At 30.0% G+C, this 17,723-nt stretch overlaps 2 protein-coding genes across 2 annotated transcripts in view; both read left to right on the forward strand.

Moving 5' to 3' along the window:
• Nucleotides 1–3,653: 3,653 nt before the first annotated feature.
• Nucleotides 3,654–13,924, forward strand: LOC123300661 (NPC1-like intracellular cholesterol transporter 1). The gene is made up of 14 exons (XM_044883268.1): nucleotides 3,654–3,770; nucleotides 3,833–4,079; nucleotides 5,678–5,754; nucleotides 6,634–6,885; nucleotides 6,949–7,120; nucleotides 7,181–7,287; nucleotides 8,236–8,486; nucleotides 8,546–8,709; nucleotides 8,881–9,129; nucleotides 9,942–10,254; nucleotides 10,569–10,873; nucleotides 10,937–11,088; nucleotides 12,672–12,915; nucleotides 12,978–13,924. The coding sequence occupies exons 1-14, from the start codon at nucleotides 3,697–3,699 to the stop codon at nucleotides 13,173–13,175; spliced, it is 2,805 nt and encodes a 934-aa protein (XP_044739203.1). The 5' UTR covers nucleotides 3,654–3,696; the 3' UTR covers nucleotides 13,176–13,924.
• A 2,429-nt stretch (nucleotides 13,925–16,353) lies between these two features.
• The window catches only part of LOC123301809 (dual 3',5'-cyclic-AMP and -GMP phosphodiesterase 11-like), a 413,277-nt gene continuing 411,907 nt past the window's right edge, over nucleotides 16,354–17,723 (forward strand). The window contains exon 1 of the mRNA XM_044884715.1: nucleotides 16,354–16,450. The gene's annotated coding sequence lies outside the window, so the exon portion shown is untranslated. The remainder of the gene's footprint in view (nucleotides 16,451–17,723) is intronic.

A 17,723-nucleotide genomic window follows, 5' to 3' on the forward strand; every position in this document is an offset into this window, starting at 1 on the left:
CGGCACGCTTTTAAGAAAGGGTACGTTAAATTTATTTAGATTGAAAATTTTTCAAATTATTTTGTAAAGTTTTATCTTTGAGTGAGTGCATTGAACCCTAAAATAAATATAAATGTTCATTTTTTATAAGCTCCCAAAACAGCAGAATTTATATTATAATTAACGATGTTACTGAAAACAAACACAGCTTTTTTTATTATATAAAACTAATTTGGTTTTTATTTTAGGAAATAAAGGTTGGATTGCACCAATCGGTTTTAGAATAACCAGAGTTCTAATGCGCCTAAATAATTGTACATAGAACATAGCATACTTTGCTTAGCGCTAAAAACCGAATGGTGCAACCTAAGATAATATATAAGAAGGTATTCCAATCCTGCAATGCATGATGGGAAATGTGTCAAGCCAGACACACTAGCCGGGTTATAAAGTCGTTTCATGCTAACTCCTCAAATAATAAAATTTATTTTTTAATAATAATTCAGCGTCAGAAAAAATTATTTTTACCCTTCCATAACAATAATAAATAATAATTAGTAATTAAAAACCTTTAATTAATTGTTTTTTATTGTGTCCGCAACTTTATAACCCGGCTAGTGTGTCTGACACACTCGTGGTGGCGCGACCGCTTGACACATTTCCCATCATGCATTGCAGGATTGGAATACCTTCTTATATATTATCTTAGTGCAACCCTAACTAGTTTGCTAAAAAAATTTTGAAATATTGGTTTTGCTTCATTTACCAATCTTTGTCCTTTTTATTCAGTTTTTTCTATTTTAATTTGACTAATCCTAAAGTACCTAATATTTTCATATTCACTACTATAGATAATCAATTATAATAGTTAGTTTTTAGTGATTTAGATAAATTGCATGACTGATGATGTACTCATGATAGTAAAATATAGATCTATAACTTGTTCACAGAGTGAATGAAAATAAATTGTATAAAAATGATCCACTTTCACTCAATACCTAATGTATTTACAAGACTGATTAGTTGGAAGATTCGTTTAATATGGCACGTTAGGAAAGCGTTCTAAACAGTAGAATCTGATCAGATCAGACCGACTTTTTTCTCATTGTGAGAATTCTCTCCGTGAACATAGTATAAACAAAAGGTGATTGCATAATTTCATTAATTTAGGTAATTAGGATTATTACTAGTTTCAATAGATACAATTTTGAAGTGTGTACTTTATTATTTCCCGTTAATTAAAAATTTTTTTTAAAATAAAAATATGTTCTAAAGGTTTGTTTATATTTGCAGTTCAAGAATGTTCGTTACGTATGAATAAAACACTATGTTTTATTCCTTGAGTACACAAGGCCAGGGTTTAAACGTAGCACAGTATGAATGTGCTGGCCATAAAAATTTGACTCAGTAATTTTTACATATCAAACAAAAAATAATGAATTGAAATTTGAAACGGAATTAGTTGTGTTAAATATAAATGGCTAGAACTGGCTTACTGTACTGGCTTCAAACTGATTTTATGTATCCGACATAGATACAAAGTAGCAGAACGCATTTTAATTTCATGCAATCATTAAAATGAATCGTTTTTTGCATACAAAATGCCTTCAAAATAAATGGATAATATAGGTTTGGTATCTTTAGCCTGAAATAAAACCGGCGTAAATGATATTTTTGTTTATTGATAAAAATATTTTTTTATCCTCTATCTACTGGCTTATTTTATTAATACCTATAACTTTTTTAAATATTAGTTCGTGTCTTTAAGTCAATTTTCCGGAGATGGTAATTATTTCTGTTTCTAGCAAAAATTGGGTTGGGTTATGTTGGGTCAACTTTTTTTATAGTGTATGCAATACATATTGCAAGATTATATCATTTATGGAATTTGTATTGCATTAAATCAACAAACAGAGAAGTTGTCATAGACAATTGCAAATTCTTCAACTACTGGAGTGCGTATTTGTATTATTAAGGCCTTCGTGATGAGCGCCGTTATTTATCCAACTATCTATAGTCAATCAACCCAAAAATCTTTTGAAAAGGTCGTGCTGTATGTAATACTTTACGGATTATATGAAATGATATCCGACTATCAGTTCCATTTAGTATTTGTTGTTTCTTCAGTCTGGACGCATTTATGTGAGTTTTTTTGTTTCTGTCAGTAGATTTCCACTTTATAAACAATTTCTGATGCGATGTAGGTACTTATAATCTTGTACAAAAGCACTTACTTTGAAGTATCTCAATGTCACAAAAAATGCACGGATTACATATAATACTATATGTAATCCGTAGCATTTTTTGTGACACTGGGATACTTATATTTTGTTTGAAATTATACTAAATTTTATTGTAATTGCACTTATTCTTCCATATCAGACAATAAGGATTTTGAACTTTAAGATACTGACACAAAATTTCTAAAGCAGTTGTTAAAGTAATACCGACACTTAAAAAGGACGAATTTTGAAAAAGGACTAAAACAATTTGTGACCGACGTTATTCTATTTATTACATGATGATTATTTTCTTTTTGTCATTTCGAAAAACTTCCACCATATCGTCGTAAATATGCCGCTTTTTCGACTGTAGGTGGATTATTTGAAACCGTCGAAAAAGTACGACATGATGATATTCGTGAATAAAAAATAAGAGAATAAAAATGATTACTTAAAAATAATTAGCCTGTAGAAAATAAAATAACGCCTAGCGAATAAAGCAAATTATTTTAGTGTTCTTTTGATTACACCGATACGATGAGCGCTATAACCAGGATCGGGCGTAGCTTTTTCTCTCATCATAGTCCCCCAATTTTTACTCTTGTTGATTGTTGTTGTTTTACGCCACGGTTGACTCTGCCGCTTATCTTTAGTCTTCGTAAATCTACCTGAGGCACTCGATGGAAGCCCTTAACCCAAAAGTTTATTTATTTTCTTCTACTTTCCTTCTATTTCTAAACTTTTCTTTCTTTTTTTCAGTCCTCGTAAATTTTCCTAGGGCCCCACACGGGAGACCTTTACTAAAATTTTGTCGCTCCTTTTACCTGCCGACCCTACACCTTGGCATTGTTGAGGTAGGCCATAGTCTGACCTTGGTTGTAATTATTATTTTCCCGACAATAATTACGTAATTCGATTTATCAACGAATCGGTAATTGATTTCAAGTAGTATGCATAAAATTAATTTCAAATTCACCAATGTACATAAACATATAAATTATTTGATCATGGAAAAGAACTCTGTACCTCTTTTCATATGCTCAGCGAGTCTCTGGGGGTTTTTATTAATTTTATGATAAATGAATCAAACAAAATAATTAAACAGTGGATTTTTTGTTTTGTTTAATTTTTACTCGTGTTTGATTTGTTCATAAATCATACCTATGTTTAAAAACGTGATAAAATAAAAGGAAATATTCACGGCTACAAATTATACATCCATTTCCACATTTTTAATATTAGTACAGAAATAAAAATTCAATAATAATGTGATCATAGATTTGTTGGAGATCTATTGTGATATGAACTATATTTAATACTGATTTTATTAATTCCATTGTGTAATTGATTAATTAAAGAAAGAAATATATAATTAAATTTTACCATTGTCATAAATTATTATGATTGAATACATGATTAAATTAATAATCATTGATAATGAGTTAAGAAAATTTTATACTTTTTAAAACAGAAAAATAAAAGTGATAATTTGTAAATGGCGCTTCTTATAAATAGCTGTAATCATCTCGCGTCATATATTTTGGAAAGTTCTGATAGATTTTTTTACGAGTAAGTACTCATTAAAAAATCTTTAAAATTTTGTATATATTTTAAAAGTTTGTCATCATCAGTTTAGGTGTGTCAATAGCGAAACATCCATGGAAAACTATTCTATATTGTTGGATATTTGTTGCATTAAGTGTAGTAGGCTTAGTACGGTTTCGTCAAGAGAAAAATCCTCTAAATTTGTGGGTGCCACCTGATTCGAATTTTCATAGTGATACATTATGGTTAATGGAAAATTTTAAAACTGCGATACGTCCACAAACTGTTTTAGTCACTGCGGAAAATGTGTTAACACCAAATGTTTTACGACAGGTACGTTTAAAGTTTTTTTGTGTAGTGGTCATGCGCAGATTTCTCAATTGTTAACTTAAACAATTAGGTACTACTGGGTTCAAAAATTGTGTAGGTACTCTGATTAAATTCATGCTATCCATTCATGCCAAATTGATTTGCTGCCGAAAATAAGTGATTGGTATGAGCGTATGATCTCAGAGGCTCGATCATAAATTCCCTGATTCATTTTTTTTTTTCATTCAAAAATTACATATTCTATGACTTTGCTTGTGATAAATATTTTTATTTTAACAATATTAATGGGAAAATTAATTATTATTTTTGTGCCTTTTCTTCTCTTTTAACTCTCTTTTCTACGCTTCAATTTTACTGGAAATCTAATGTGATCGGCATCTCATAGAACCGACCATATAAATTGTCCTTTTTTTCCAAGAGTTAAGCATGCCAAAAATTTTATATTTGATCACACATCGATCGCCAGGCCGTTCAGTTAACAGCATAGCCTTTTTACTAAACGGCGCCGTTCAACTTGTGTCCTGAATGATATTCAGCCATATTCTTATTTGGTAATCACGATATCAAATAACATAACTCAATAACACAGTATACACATGTAAATAATTAAAATATTATTTGCTAACGCAGTTCAAAATCCACGGTAGTTGTATTCGTAAAAAACTATGTTTTTAAATCAAGCCCATCTATTATTGCGCCATGGTTCAAAGCAGGCCTACAACTAAACTTTTGGAATCTTTGACCACCAAAAGGTGACTGCATTACCTCAGTATCTCTCGAAGAAACTGAACTTTTGAAATTTCGACGCCATAGTTTGTATCAGAGTACTTTAACTCTTGTTGTGAATTTTTAATAGTACCAATTTTTTGTCACTATACTTTTCCATTGGTATTTTTTTGCTTCAAACTGCGAGAATCATTTATAATATTGTTGTTGGCCGTCGCCATATTGACAGTGTGCTAGTTTCAGTGCCAGGTGACAGAAAGCGGAACTAAATTTAAAAGACTAGGCTAGGCAAATAGATAAACGTTATCGATTTAAATCATTAGCCTAGCTGTTAGAATGCCTATAGAAAAATAATCTTTTTTTAGATACAAACTTTTGACCCATAATTTTCTTGATGTTTTGAAATTAAAATGAAGTTCTTAACGGAAATATAAATCGGTATATTAACTCTTAAAAGCTGACACACGTTTCTCGATTCAAAAAAATCGATTTTTAAATAGCATTATCATTTAAATATTAGCTTTTCATTTATATTTTGGTATTTTTCATTCATAATGGGTAATGAACAGCTAATGGGTAATGAAATTGTCCACCCTTGCTTTGTCCCAGCTGCGCCAATGTTTGGACATCTTTTGTTACAAGTCTGAATTTGTACATTGTACAACTTTTTTGACCATGGTTGTAGTACTCTTTAATAAAAAGTAATGGGACCTTGAAAATCTTACATAACGTTTAATTATGGTTTTTTTAATTTTATCGTAACAATTAACTAAATAATTTTTACCTTCAAGTGTTTATTTGAAAAAAACTTTATTGTACGCGGTCAAAGTGTAAAATTTTAATTTATTTAACGGGGTGTTCTAAATGGTTTACAGGTGGCCGAGCTAAGTCAAAAGATTAAGAAGGTTCAGACAAGTAATGGCATGGTTAAATGGGACGATGTTTGTTTTAAGTAAGATTTTATTTGATTTTAAACTACCTTTACCTCTGTAATATTTATTCCTAGGTCCACGAATAGGTATGTTCCAGGATCACAATCGTTACAAAAAATTACGTTTTTTTGACATAAATAACCAACGTCGTTAAATAAAAACTGAAAAGGAAAAAACAAACTTGCTAGAGTAATAATATATAAGATGTACATATGATTATTTTAAGGGCATAGGGGAACTCACTGACAGTCTTAGCTCTCGCGTTCGACCCCCGGCGTTCTCTATATGTATTATCTCTATGGTTTACATAGCGATTTTAACAGTCGATATCTATTAAAATGTAGACCGGCTAAAATATTTCCAATAAAGGGTCCTGACAATTAAAACCGGTATGTAAACTACTGAACTTGATTATTTCTTTCCAGTTTTTATTTAACTCAGTCAGGCTTTTTTTTTTTTATAAATTTATTATTTTTACTTTACACTTTTTAGTTAGGATTTTTTAGTTCGTTGGCTTTCATTTTCATCCTTGGTATGTATGCTTGGTTCTTTGTGGCGCTCTAGAGATACACGCGTGGACCGATATTAATGTTCTTACATAAATCGATTTGTGATATCACTCGATAGGTTTTAAGAGGAAAATTTTTATTGAAGACATATAATATAGCGCTAAAAATTGGTCATTTTAATTTTTATAATTTTGATATTAATATATCCAGTAGTTTTACTCCCACAATTAAGACAAATATAACGACACCTCTCAAGCTAAAATCCATTGAACCGTTTAGACTACAAAGCGTTCCAAAGAAACATACACACATATACTCGAAAATCATATCCCTCCTTGTGGCGCAGTCAATAATAACCCAATAATATTAAAAAATTAAATTTGATTTCAGAGCACCAATGTTGGAACTATCTTTTGCAGAACGCTCAAAAATTGATCCCAATGATGATAACATAACAAATTTTTTTGACGAATTCGATCCTAGCGTAGATTTAAATATACATCTTTACTGTGCAATCCTAGACAATATGAAATTAGGATGTATCGAATGGAACATTGTTGATATTTGGAAATATGATCCAGAAAAAATTAGCGAATTAACAAATGAAGATATTATTGACGATATTAATTCTGTAGCAATTAGGTTATTTACCATTATCCTTTGTAAAAAAATACTCCTTATTTAATGAGAATATTCCGTTTTTAGTCCTGTGTCGGGACATCCAATGAATTATTCCTCTTTACTGGGTGGTGTCAAACGTAATTCAACTGGTCACATTATATCAGCGGAATCGTTGGTAGCGTTATGGATGGTTAATGTAAATTTTGAGGATGTAGATATGAATGTTGCTGGAAACGATGCTGGGACCGCGGATTGGGTATGTTTAAAAAAATCATTTTATTGAATTGAATTAAAAGTTAAAACTAAAAAATATAAGGCTTCAGAATCATCTTTGAAATGGGAAAAAGCATTTTTAAATACAATGGAAAAATTATCGAAAAATGTTACTGATGACGTCAAAGTTTTTTATGAAGCAAGTCGAAGGTAAATATTCTGAGAGTTCGTCAGAATACTGCTTTTAAATTTCAGAAGTTATAAAATTTATTAAAATAAATTACCGGAATAAATTTCTATTTTTTATTGGCTGAAGCTTATATAATTAAAATTTTAGGGACTTGAATAGATTCTCGCTGTTTTCTATTCGTATAGCATTCAATTCCATTGCTTTTGAAACATTCCTTGATTGATTTGAAACTTTTCCGATATTAATTCATATTAATTCTGCAATGAGTAATGCTTTCAATTGTTCGACTTAACGCACTTGAGCTTTTTTTATTTTCAACATCAAAGTTATAATTTTTTAAAACAGATCACCATAAGAACAGTTACTATAAATAATTTTAGGAATGTAGAACCAATAGTTAGTGTTATCTGTTGAGCAAGCCCATGCGCAGGAATCAGCCAAGGGAGGGCGGGGGTTGACTCCAACTTTTATTTATCACGTTACATCATAAAGTCAATAAAAACAAGAAACTCTTTTTTCTGCAAGGTTCAGAAAAAAATTTTTCCAAAACTTTGTGCACATCGACTTCTACACTGCGATGTATATAGAGCGAATCTTCTGACATTGTCGATCTAAGGTATGGTTCGAAATCACGCAAAGTTGAAAAGAAACGTTCATTCGTTGCTGTTGTCACAGGTAAAATCGGCAGAACGAAAAGCAATTGGTAGATATTTGAAAACGAATCTTCATTGCAAATATCGAGTGCTTCGAGTGAATTTTTGACGTCTTGCTCGCTAATGCATTTTCAGGACTATATTATTAGTTCAAATTTATACGAAGAGATTCTCAATAGGTAAGCCAAAATGACCCCTAACCCTTCTCGTACGCACGGGTCTGTTGTTGAGAAACTGTAATCTTGAACTTCTGAAATTTAGAATTGTTTTTTTTTACAAAATATTGTAGAAATAATTTTGAGATGTATATTGTAGTTTTGGAGATGTTAGCGGAGCGACCATGTTTCAAGATATTGATAAATTAGCAATTGGAATTACCTTAATGGTGATTTATGTACAATTAGTATTATCAAATTATAATTGGATTGAATTTAGGGCAATTTTAGGTGGATTTGGTTTATTGTGTGTTGGAATGGCTTTTATATCAGCCTGTGGAATTTGTTCGTTAATTGGAATATCATACGGACCGGTACATACTTCATTACCATTTTTATTAATGGGATTAGGTAGGAAACTATTTTAGACTTAAATAATTTCCATTTACATGATATTCCATATTCTGTAGGAATTGACGATATGTTTGTCATGATGGCAAGTTGGAATCAGCTGGATCAATTGGACAAAGTTGATCTAAACATTTGTATTGGAAAAATGTTACGTCATGCTGGTCCTTCTATAACGCTTACTACATTTACAGATGTACTTGCTTTTATAATTGGAGCTTCTACGGTAAGTACTTTTAACAGACTTTCTTTGTATCAAAACCAGTATTTATGACATACAGTGATTAGAAAAAAAACTGCCCTAATAAAATATTATGCAGTGTCTTATTTTGGCACTATTATGTATAAATGCTAGAACTAACAAACAAAAATGTTAATAAAAAATTCTTTGTTTCAGATTTTACCATGCTTACAATCATTCTGTTTTTACGCTGCCGTTGGTGTTTTTCTAACTTTTGTATTTGCTGTAACATTCTTCACAGCGTGTTTTACGTTAGATCAGAAACGTATTAAAAATGATTATAATGCATTTATTTTTTGTTACAAACATCCTGATTATAAGTATCCAGCATGGAGTCAACGGAATTATTCTTCAAGTATTTTTGAAGCTGTTTATTCTAAATTTATTTTAACGAGACCAGGAAAAGTAATTATTATTTTAATTATACTACCAGAATAAAATTACTAAAACGATAATGCATTTTTAGTCTTTAATTGTGAGCTAGTGAGTAAAAAGAAGACGATTTGAGACGAGAGATTCTTCCGTTGTATATTCATTAGAAGAACTGTGGCACATGAGTGCCGATCTCCGGCATATAATATATCCTCCACGGATTATTATATGCCACGGATATATGATATTGTTGAGTATCGCCGTAGAGATTACATATAAAACTCTGTTTTGCAAGAAAGAGACGGGAAACTATTTTCGAATGCTTATAACTTCTTCATTTTTTAATCAATTTTAATTTAATTAAAGAGAATTGAAAAAATACACTCACACCAGGGCGCGAACACCGGACCTCTTGAATTCATGCCAAGCACCTTTTCCAGTTCGGTTATACGAGCTCTAGACATAGAGTGTAATTTTTTTGTAACTCATCGAATTTTTATTTGTCAACAATTAACTTTATTATTATTTATATTTTTTGTTTTCTAGCTTGTATAAAATTTTTAAGCGTAAACTTTAAGATTATAATTGATGTTTATTTATGATACAATGACATAAACTATAAAGGCAATTTTAACTTGTCAATAATCTTAATGGCTTTGATTTTTAAAAATTGTATACAAGCTAGTTAACAAAAAAATAATTAATTTTAATTTAAGATTATGTTATCAAGTCAACTTTTACATTTTTATGGGCTATGTGGCAAATTCGATAACAGTCCTCTACCCAAGCGTTCTTTGAAAATAATCTCATAAAATTTTACATTTCTAAAATAAGTTCCTTTTCAGGTATTAGTAATTTTGATTACATTAATTACTTTTGGTGTAAGTTTACAAAGTGCGATGGAATTAGAACAAAGATTTGATCCATATTGGTTTATACCAGCTAATACATATTTACATGCCTATTTGAAAGAACGGAATGAGTACTTTCCACAAATGGGATATGAAGGCATTGTATTTTTTGGAAAATTAAATTATTCACATGAATTTATGAACATACATAATATGGCGTTGAAATTGAAAGAACGTACGGATATCGTTAATAATGTGGATACTTGGACTGTACCATTTATTGAATACGCTAAAGCTTTAAATGCAGGTAAGATAAAGTCGAGCATCACTTCTCAGCCCCGGTCGGGTCTAGTTGGGGCTCAAAAACAGTTTTAAAGAATACACAAATTCACTTCATCTACTTATTTTAATCCTACTGGGTCATTTCATCATACGCGCGATTATTCGATATTGTATTCATTTATTAATTTCTGTAATTCGTTTCGTTTGATATGGAATTTCCGCTACTATGAACACAAAGCTTAGTGTTATTCTTTTTCCCGTACGTTAATCCCAAGCGAAAGTTATTGAATTTTAAAACTCTTAATACTTATCCATTTTTTATTTAATTTTTTTGTGCAGATTTCAAACCATATAATATGTCAGACGAAATTTGGAGCGAATACATCGGAAAATTTTTATACAGCCCTAGAGGTGCACGCTATCAAAGAAATTTTCGTTTTGAAACTGATCTACTTTGTGGACTTCCAGCACCTCCAACAACAGTTGCTGGTTTTGAGTTTCGTTTTAATATTTTTAAAGGACCTGAAGAAACATTACCAGCAAAACAAGCCGTAGAAAATATAGTTCGGAACAATAGCATAACAACAGGCGATAGATTTGCCACGGTTTGGGCAAAAATTTTTGGTAGTTGGGTTACAGATGAGGTAATAACATATTTTCCTAGCTTATTTGATATTTTTTTAAAAACAATTTTACATGTTTTTAAGGTGATAGAAGTTGAAGTTATAAGAAATTTGATGCTTGCATTGGCTTGCGTTATGTTTTGTACCGTGATACTCGTTACAAATTTACAAATGTGTGTATGGATATTTGTATGTGTATTGCTTACAATGATTAATGTTTGCGGTTATATGCAACGGTACGGATGTGAATTATTTTTTCTAGATAAAATAAAAAATCTTGTAATATTAAATATAGGCTAACATTACATATTATCTGATCATTTTTATTAATTCTATCGAATGTTGCTACCAGCAATGTCAGTGTGATTTTATATGTCTGAAATCAAAAAGTGGTGGTTTCCATTTTTATTAACACCCGGGCATAGTAACATGCCGATGCACAAACGGGTATATTTCTTATAAGATGTTTTAATTCTATATTTAATATTGACATATATGAGCCAGTAGCCGGCATATTTTAACAAGTTTCATATTAAGATTATTTATTATCGTAGACTTTATGTACAGAGAATGAGGATGCAAAATTTCGATTATGAATTGCTTTAAATCGATGTCTAAATTATCAAATCAACAAGTCTGTCGTTTCATGCGCTTGTAAAATGTTAATGCAAACTTATTATGAATGTGTAATAAGAATTGCATACAAAGAACAGGCGGAAATGTCACTTTATAAGAATATGATTTTCAAAACTCGAAAAGTATCTGTATATTAAGTAAAATCATGAAACTTGTTCACGGAATATCTATAAATTACGTAACGCATTTAAGGGGGGGAGTCAATTTAACATATATTATGTAACAAAAAATTAATTATATTGCTAACATTGAAAAATGAACGTTAATTTTTTCACATTTCCCAGCAATTCTTTTATTTAAAAACTGAAGATATAGCAATTATTTTGTGCAATAAATTTAAGGTTGTTATGAAGAAAATGCTATTTAATGACAAACTTTCACAAATTGAAATCCAAATTCATATAATAAGAAAAGCCTAGGCAAAATAAAAAGTCATTCTTGTTCTTGGTTTTCGTGAAAAACGACGTTAAAGCTACTAGTTTTAGACGATTTATTACATTGCATTGTAGGGAAACAACGGCAAACAAACTAATTTAAGGTTCATAACCCGGAATGACACAAAAAAGTACCATAGTATTTTATAGACCTTTTCATCGATTTGCTTTTGTTTCGGACAGTTGTCAAAAAACTATTTAATCTAAGATAGTTAAATATATTTTATCTTTTTCAAGGAGCGCTTTTTGACAAGGATAGAAGATATAAGATATGTCTATACTTGCTTGATAACAGTCCGAAACAAAATGTATCATTTTGTAAATGAAAAGCCCTATTAAAGCTTTATAAATAACTGTACCCATTTACAAAACATCCTGTTTTTAGTTGTTAATATAATTCAAAAATTATCCCAAAATGTATGAAATTTAATATAATTGTATTACGCTTGGTAACGTTGCATCTGTGTTGAAGGTATGTCATTGTATTGTCATAAAATAATTTTATTAAATAATTAATTTTGTTTATACACAATTGAACTTTTCATGGAATTAAAATTTTCAAATACTTTTTGGATTATGATATCATGGACTAATCGTACAATGTCAACATAAACATTCCAGGAGTCTAAAAAATCTTCAAAATGTGTTACGTAATTTCTAAAATACCATAAGTCAGGCGATTGTTGGCTCTAAGACTATATGGCTTTATGTTAACATTTAAATTTTGATAATAATTTTTTTTCTTATAGGTGGGGTTTGACTATTGACTTAGTTGCATGTATTGGATTAGAGTTGGCAATTGGATTATGTGTTGATTATGCAACGCATATAGGACATACATTTTTAACAAATACTACGGGTAATCGCAAAAGTCGAGCAATTGCTACTGTTTCATATGTTGGTAGCGCTGTCTTTTATGGAGGTGGATCCACATTATTGGCTCTGTCTATGTTAAGTCAATCTGAGGCATACGTTTTTCAGTCATTTTTTAAGGTAAAGAAGTATACTCATGAATCGCATTTCCAAATAATTCATTTTTGGTTATTTTATTTTAGATATTTTTCCTGGTCGTGGTTTTTGGACTATTCCACGGTGTTGTGTTCTTGCCTGTAGTTTTAAGTATAATTGGTCCGCCGCCTTATCAATATTTACGTATGCCTCAATCTAATGAAGCTCAAAAAGAAATGGATAATGAGGGTTCTGATGCATTCGAAGGAGTGCCAACAATAGAATTAAAAGAAAATTTTGCGTAAATATTTCGACACAACTAGCACATTATATGACAATCAATTTTTTATTTATCTCTTTTTTTATACATTTTGTATTTTATTGATATTATTTTCTGTACCCTGTGATAAAATATTCTTTACTTGATGATGTGTAGTAGTTAAGATTTTTCTGATTAGCCTTCTTGCCAATGGTGGATTTAGCTTTTTGCTGCTATAGGCTGATAGCTTCATACCGTCTTACCCACGCAAGTAGGGTTACAAACTTATATCTCCCAAAAACTAAAAATTCTAATAATACTAATAAATTCGGTTAGTGAATAAAAAAACTCTTAATAATGTGAGTCATTTTTTAGGACCTTTGGAAAATGATATGTTTTTTATGAGCTACTGTGTTCCTTTTAAGTTTTAAGTTGTTTCCAAACAGGGTAAACTAGTGGCTCGCTTTCTTTTGCGAAAATGTGCTTTTAGTTTGACATTAATTAGTCAATCTGAAGAACGGAGAAAATTCATTATGCTCCGGTGTAAAACGGGAGGGTTGACAACTGCACTTGACAAATATTTGACAAAATAAAGCAAAGGAGGTCTACAATTTAATGCAAATGTAATCAATGAAAACTTAAGTATGAAGCTTACATCAATATTGTTTTGTTTACCGTTAAAATTACCGCTTTAAGCTAAAACCACCTGCTCAGTCTATACCAAAATCCGCCTCAGTTTATTGCACAAAGTTTTATGATATTTCCAATAATTTTCAATAAAGACTGTTAAACATTTTTAGTTTTCTTTTTATTACAATTCGCAGTGATGTTCAATTATTTTAAAGATAAGTTTAAGGAAGTCCATATTTATTTACATAAAATAATATATAGTGACGCAACGGTATTTTCAACGTGAGTGTTTGGGTAAGGATATACTAAGAAATGATTAATGAGCGATTCATGTGATTAATTTTTATAATTACGAAACGCGAGTTGAATAAAAATTACCTTATTATAAACAATAGCTGTAACAACAGTTGTGAATTTTGGTAATGTAATTTCAAACTAATGAACTACAAAGATGTTAATTCATTTATGGCTACATTTTTGCCGTAAGTTGATTTTGTTGAATCGTACATTTATAATGTTTTTACCATAATATAGTTTTTGTCATCTGAAGGTGAATATTGTGTTAATGCTTAAAAAACCTAGGACAAGAATTCGATTTTTGAGAAGACATAAAGGTTTGTATCTTTAAAAACAAAAATGAGTTAAATTGTTCAATATCTCACTTTTTCTTTCAAAATCTTCCTTGAAAGGTTGCTACTGAAAAAGTTTCGGATTGCAAATAATCTCACATTCTAGGTTTGTTCCAGTATTACTCGAATACGTTCCTGCTGCCCAACTAACTACATCTGAGGTAAAAATCCATGGAATTAAACAAACCTACAATTTGAACATTTTTTTTATTTTTAAATTTCGATATATCGAAAACCAAATGAAGGAACATATTGAAAATACTTCAAATCTTGTTTCAAAAAATTAAAATTTGCTTTATTGTTGAAAAATTATAATAAGATTTTTATTCGGAGAATCTGATCTATCGTAGTGGGTAACAATCCTGTTGTTAAGAAACTTGGTATGAAACCTTCTTCAACGAAATAAGCTATGGACTTATAAGTCCAGATAAAATAAATTATTTTAAACTTGAAAGCCAGCCTAACTTTAGAAAATTAATTTTATAAGAAATAATAAATGGACATGGGCTGATTTCGATGCTAAAAAGCGAATTTATATGCGTAAACTTTCGATTAATCATCAGTACATAGTATAAAACAATGTCGGTTCCGTCTGTCTACCCCTATGTATGTATTTCTAATCGTGATTCAAGAGGAAGATTTTTATGTATAATAATACATGCATAATATAGTAGAGTAAGGGGTTGAAAGGGGTGTGCTTCAAAAACTTAAAGTTGTGCATCGATTAAGCTCAAATATTGACAATATATACAACCAGCTTCTAGGATTCTTTTTATCTATTTATAACCTTGGGGATGTGGAAAAGCGGAGCGAGAAAATGGGGATGTATAATGTAATATTTTCAAATATACCCAAATAGGGTAACAAATAAAAGAGCATGACGTGTATATTACAAAACTGTAATCCCTGCATAAGGGGATATGGGAGGAGGGATGTAAGTGGGGATGTTGCTTAGCAAAGCGGGTAGTTCACAGCTAGTAAGCAAACTAAATAACAAGTCATTGAAGTTAACCAAACTAATCAAGTTAATCAATACTGAATTAACTAATGAAACTCAAGCGACTGTTTTTAAAGAATCGATAAAAAGAAAATAGTAACAATTAAATACCTTATCAACACATACAATTTCGTTTGGCTTAGCAAAGTAATCAAATATCACTAGTTAGCTCGTTAGCTGAATGTTATGTCCAAAATATAACAAAATATTTCAAAAAACAATTGAATAACCATATTGAGCATGCGTATTAACTAAACTGAAATTGCGCCTTTTCTATCACCTGAAAAAATTTCTACTGCGCAAAAGTGTTAGTTTTCAAATAAACAATGAAACAGTTTGAAATGGAAAGTGAAATTTTATGATAAAAATGTGTTTTATCACAAAAATGAATTAAAAGAGTGCTATATTATTGTTTTAATGATAAGTACCTATAAATTTAATACAACGCGTAGGTATTTGTAGGAGGTAAAGTATTAAGATACGCGATATAATACATATATACAGTTCGGTGCCCCTTACCCTTCACACACAAACACCCAGCCAGAAGCAATAACAATCTAGCGTGTGATAGAACGTCGTACTGCCGGGCACCAACAGTCCATACGGCAAGAAGTAGTCATGTCGTGTTTATAACAATTTTTTTTTATATAGAAAATTTTGTACTAAATAAAACAGCAGTTGCAGTAAAATTCAACATATTATTTCAGAGACATAAATTGATTTCAAAACTTAATTTCCAAAAATTAGGTTAGATATTAAAAATTAATACCGTATCAAAAAAATATAAACAATATAACAGTAAAACTAATTTTCAGTGATTTTTAAAATGTTATTTAAAAAAAAAATGTGAAGTGATTAGTGAAAATTATTTCTGAAGGAAAATAATGTTTTAAAAGTTTGTGAGTTTTATTTTTTTTCGATTTTTTTTAAGTGACCATATTTTTTTGTTTTAACAATATACAAGTTGAATTTTAATGCATGTTTGTTTTTTTTTATATTTGAATTCAAAGATCTTATAATAATTTTTTGCAATTTGAAGTGAGAGAAGTGTTCTACGTTTTTGAGGTATATGACAAAGATAGATTCACAAAAGTATTATTATAATAATGTTGCATATCAGCTGTTTATGTTGTAATATTGAAATCATGAGTAATTTTGTGCTTTTTTTGTATGTACGATTTGTTTTTTAATTTTTTTTTAAATAATTTATTAGATAGTTTTTTTTTGGGAATGGGAATTTTGCATGACAATGTTTTCTTTTGCCAATTTAGGATAGTATACTATTTTCATCAGTGTTGTTATGGTAACGAGTTTGTTATATGAAATTTTGTTCGATTTTTGTTTTATTCTGTACGTATAAAAATTTCAATGAAGAAGTAAGTGTAATTAAAAAACAATGTGACAGTCCACACGACCTCTCTGTACAATTAGTACAGTAAAAGATGTTACAAATAAAGGAAAATGAAAGAAACTGTTCGTATTTTGCTAAAACCTCATGGAATGTGTTTCTTAGGCGTCAAATATCATTAGTAAGGCATGATTTAGTGGTGCAAATGTTTCTATTTGTTTGTAAACAATAAATTGTTAATTCAATGAAACGGTTAATGTTAAAGTTGACTTACAAAATTAATAAATAGGCAACTTGAATTACGTATACGTTATACATGTATAATAATTTTCGATTATTTGACAAACACTTAACATTTACGTCATACTAGTTGTCTATTTACTAATTTTTTAAGTATAAAAAGGAAAATAATGCAACTTGTTGGAAATGGATTTGTTTGAACCAACATGTACAAATATATCATACTACATCTATACATCTAACAACATCACTACATCTAACTACACTTACATCTATCAACAGATTATTATATCTATAAATTACTAAATGACCCGGTGAACTTCATTTTACCAACAGTTTATTGTAACTATTGACCACCGATTAATAATCTTAATTAACCTGCAGCTCCAATTCATTAATAGTTGTACTATGCTTAGTCAGCCCGCAAGTTATTAAATTCATTAAAGTTTTGTTATAGTTGGCACGTCGTTTGAAACATCGAAAATTTATCCATCCATATCGAATTAATCTTAACCTAATGGATGGATAAGCCATCCGTAATATTAACTGAATCAAAAAGTGACTCAATATCGATTTTTCATATATCATTCAGAAAAGCGAAGTACCAATGATATTTTATCGTATATAGCCAGTGGCGGATTTATACATTTCCGCCAGTAGGCTATTCAATTCTTGCCGCCCCTAGTAACTTCTGCAATTCAATATGCTAGTTCACAATTTCTCGTTATTAGTATGATTTTGAACTAAGGG

The sequence above is a fragment of the Chrysoperla carnea genome, chromosome 5 (assembly GCF_905475395.1).
Source record: "Chrysoperla carnea chromosome 5, inChrCarn1.1, whole genome shotgun sequence".
In the NCBI taxonomy this organism is placed as follows: domain Eukaryota; kingdom Metazoa; phylum Arthropoda; class Insecta; order Neuroptera; family Chrysopidae; genus Chrysoperla; species Chrysoperla carnea.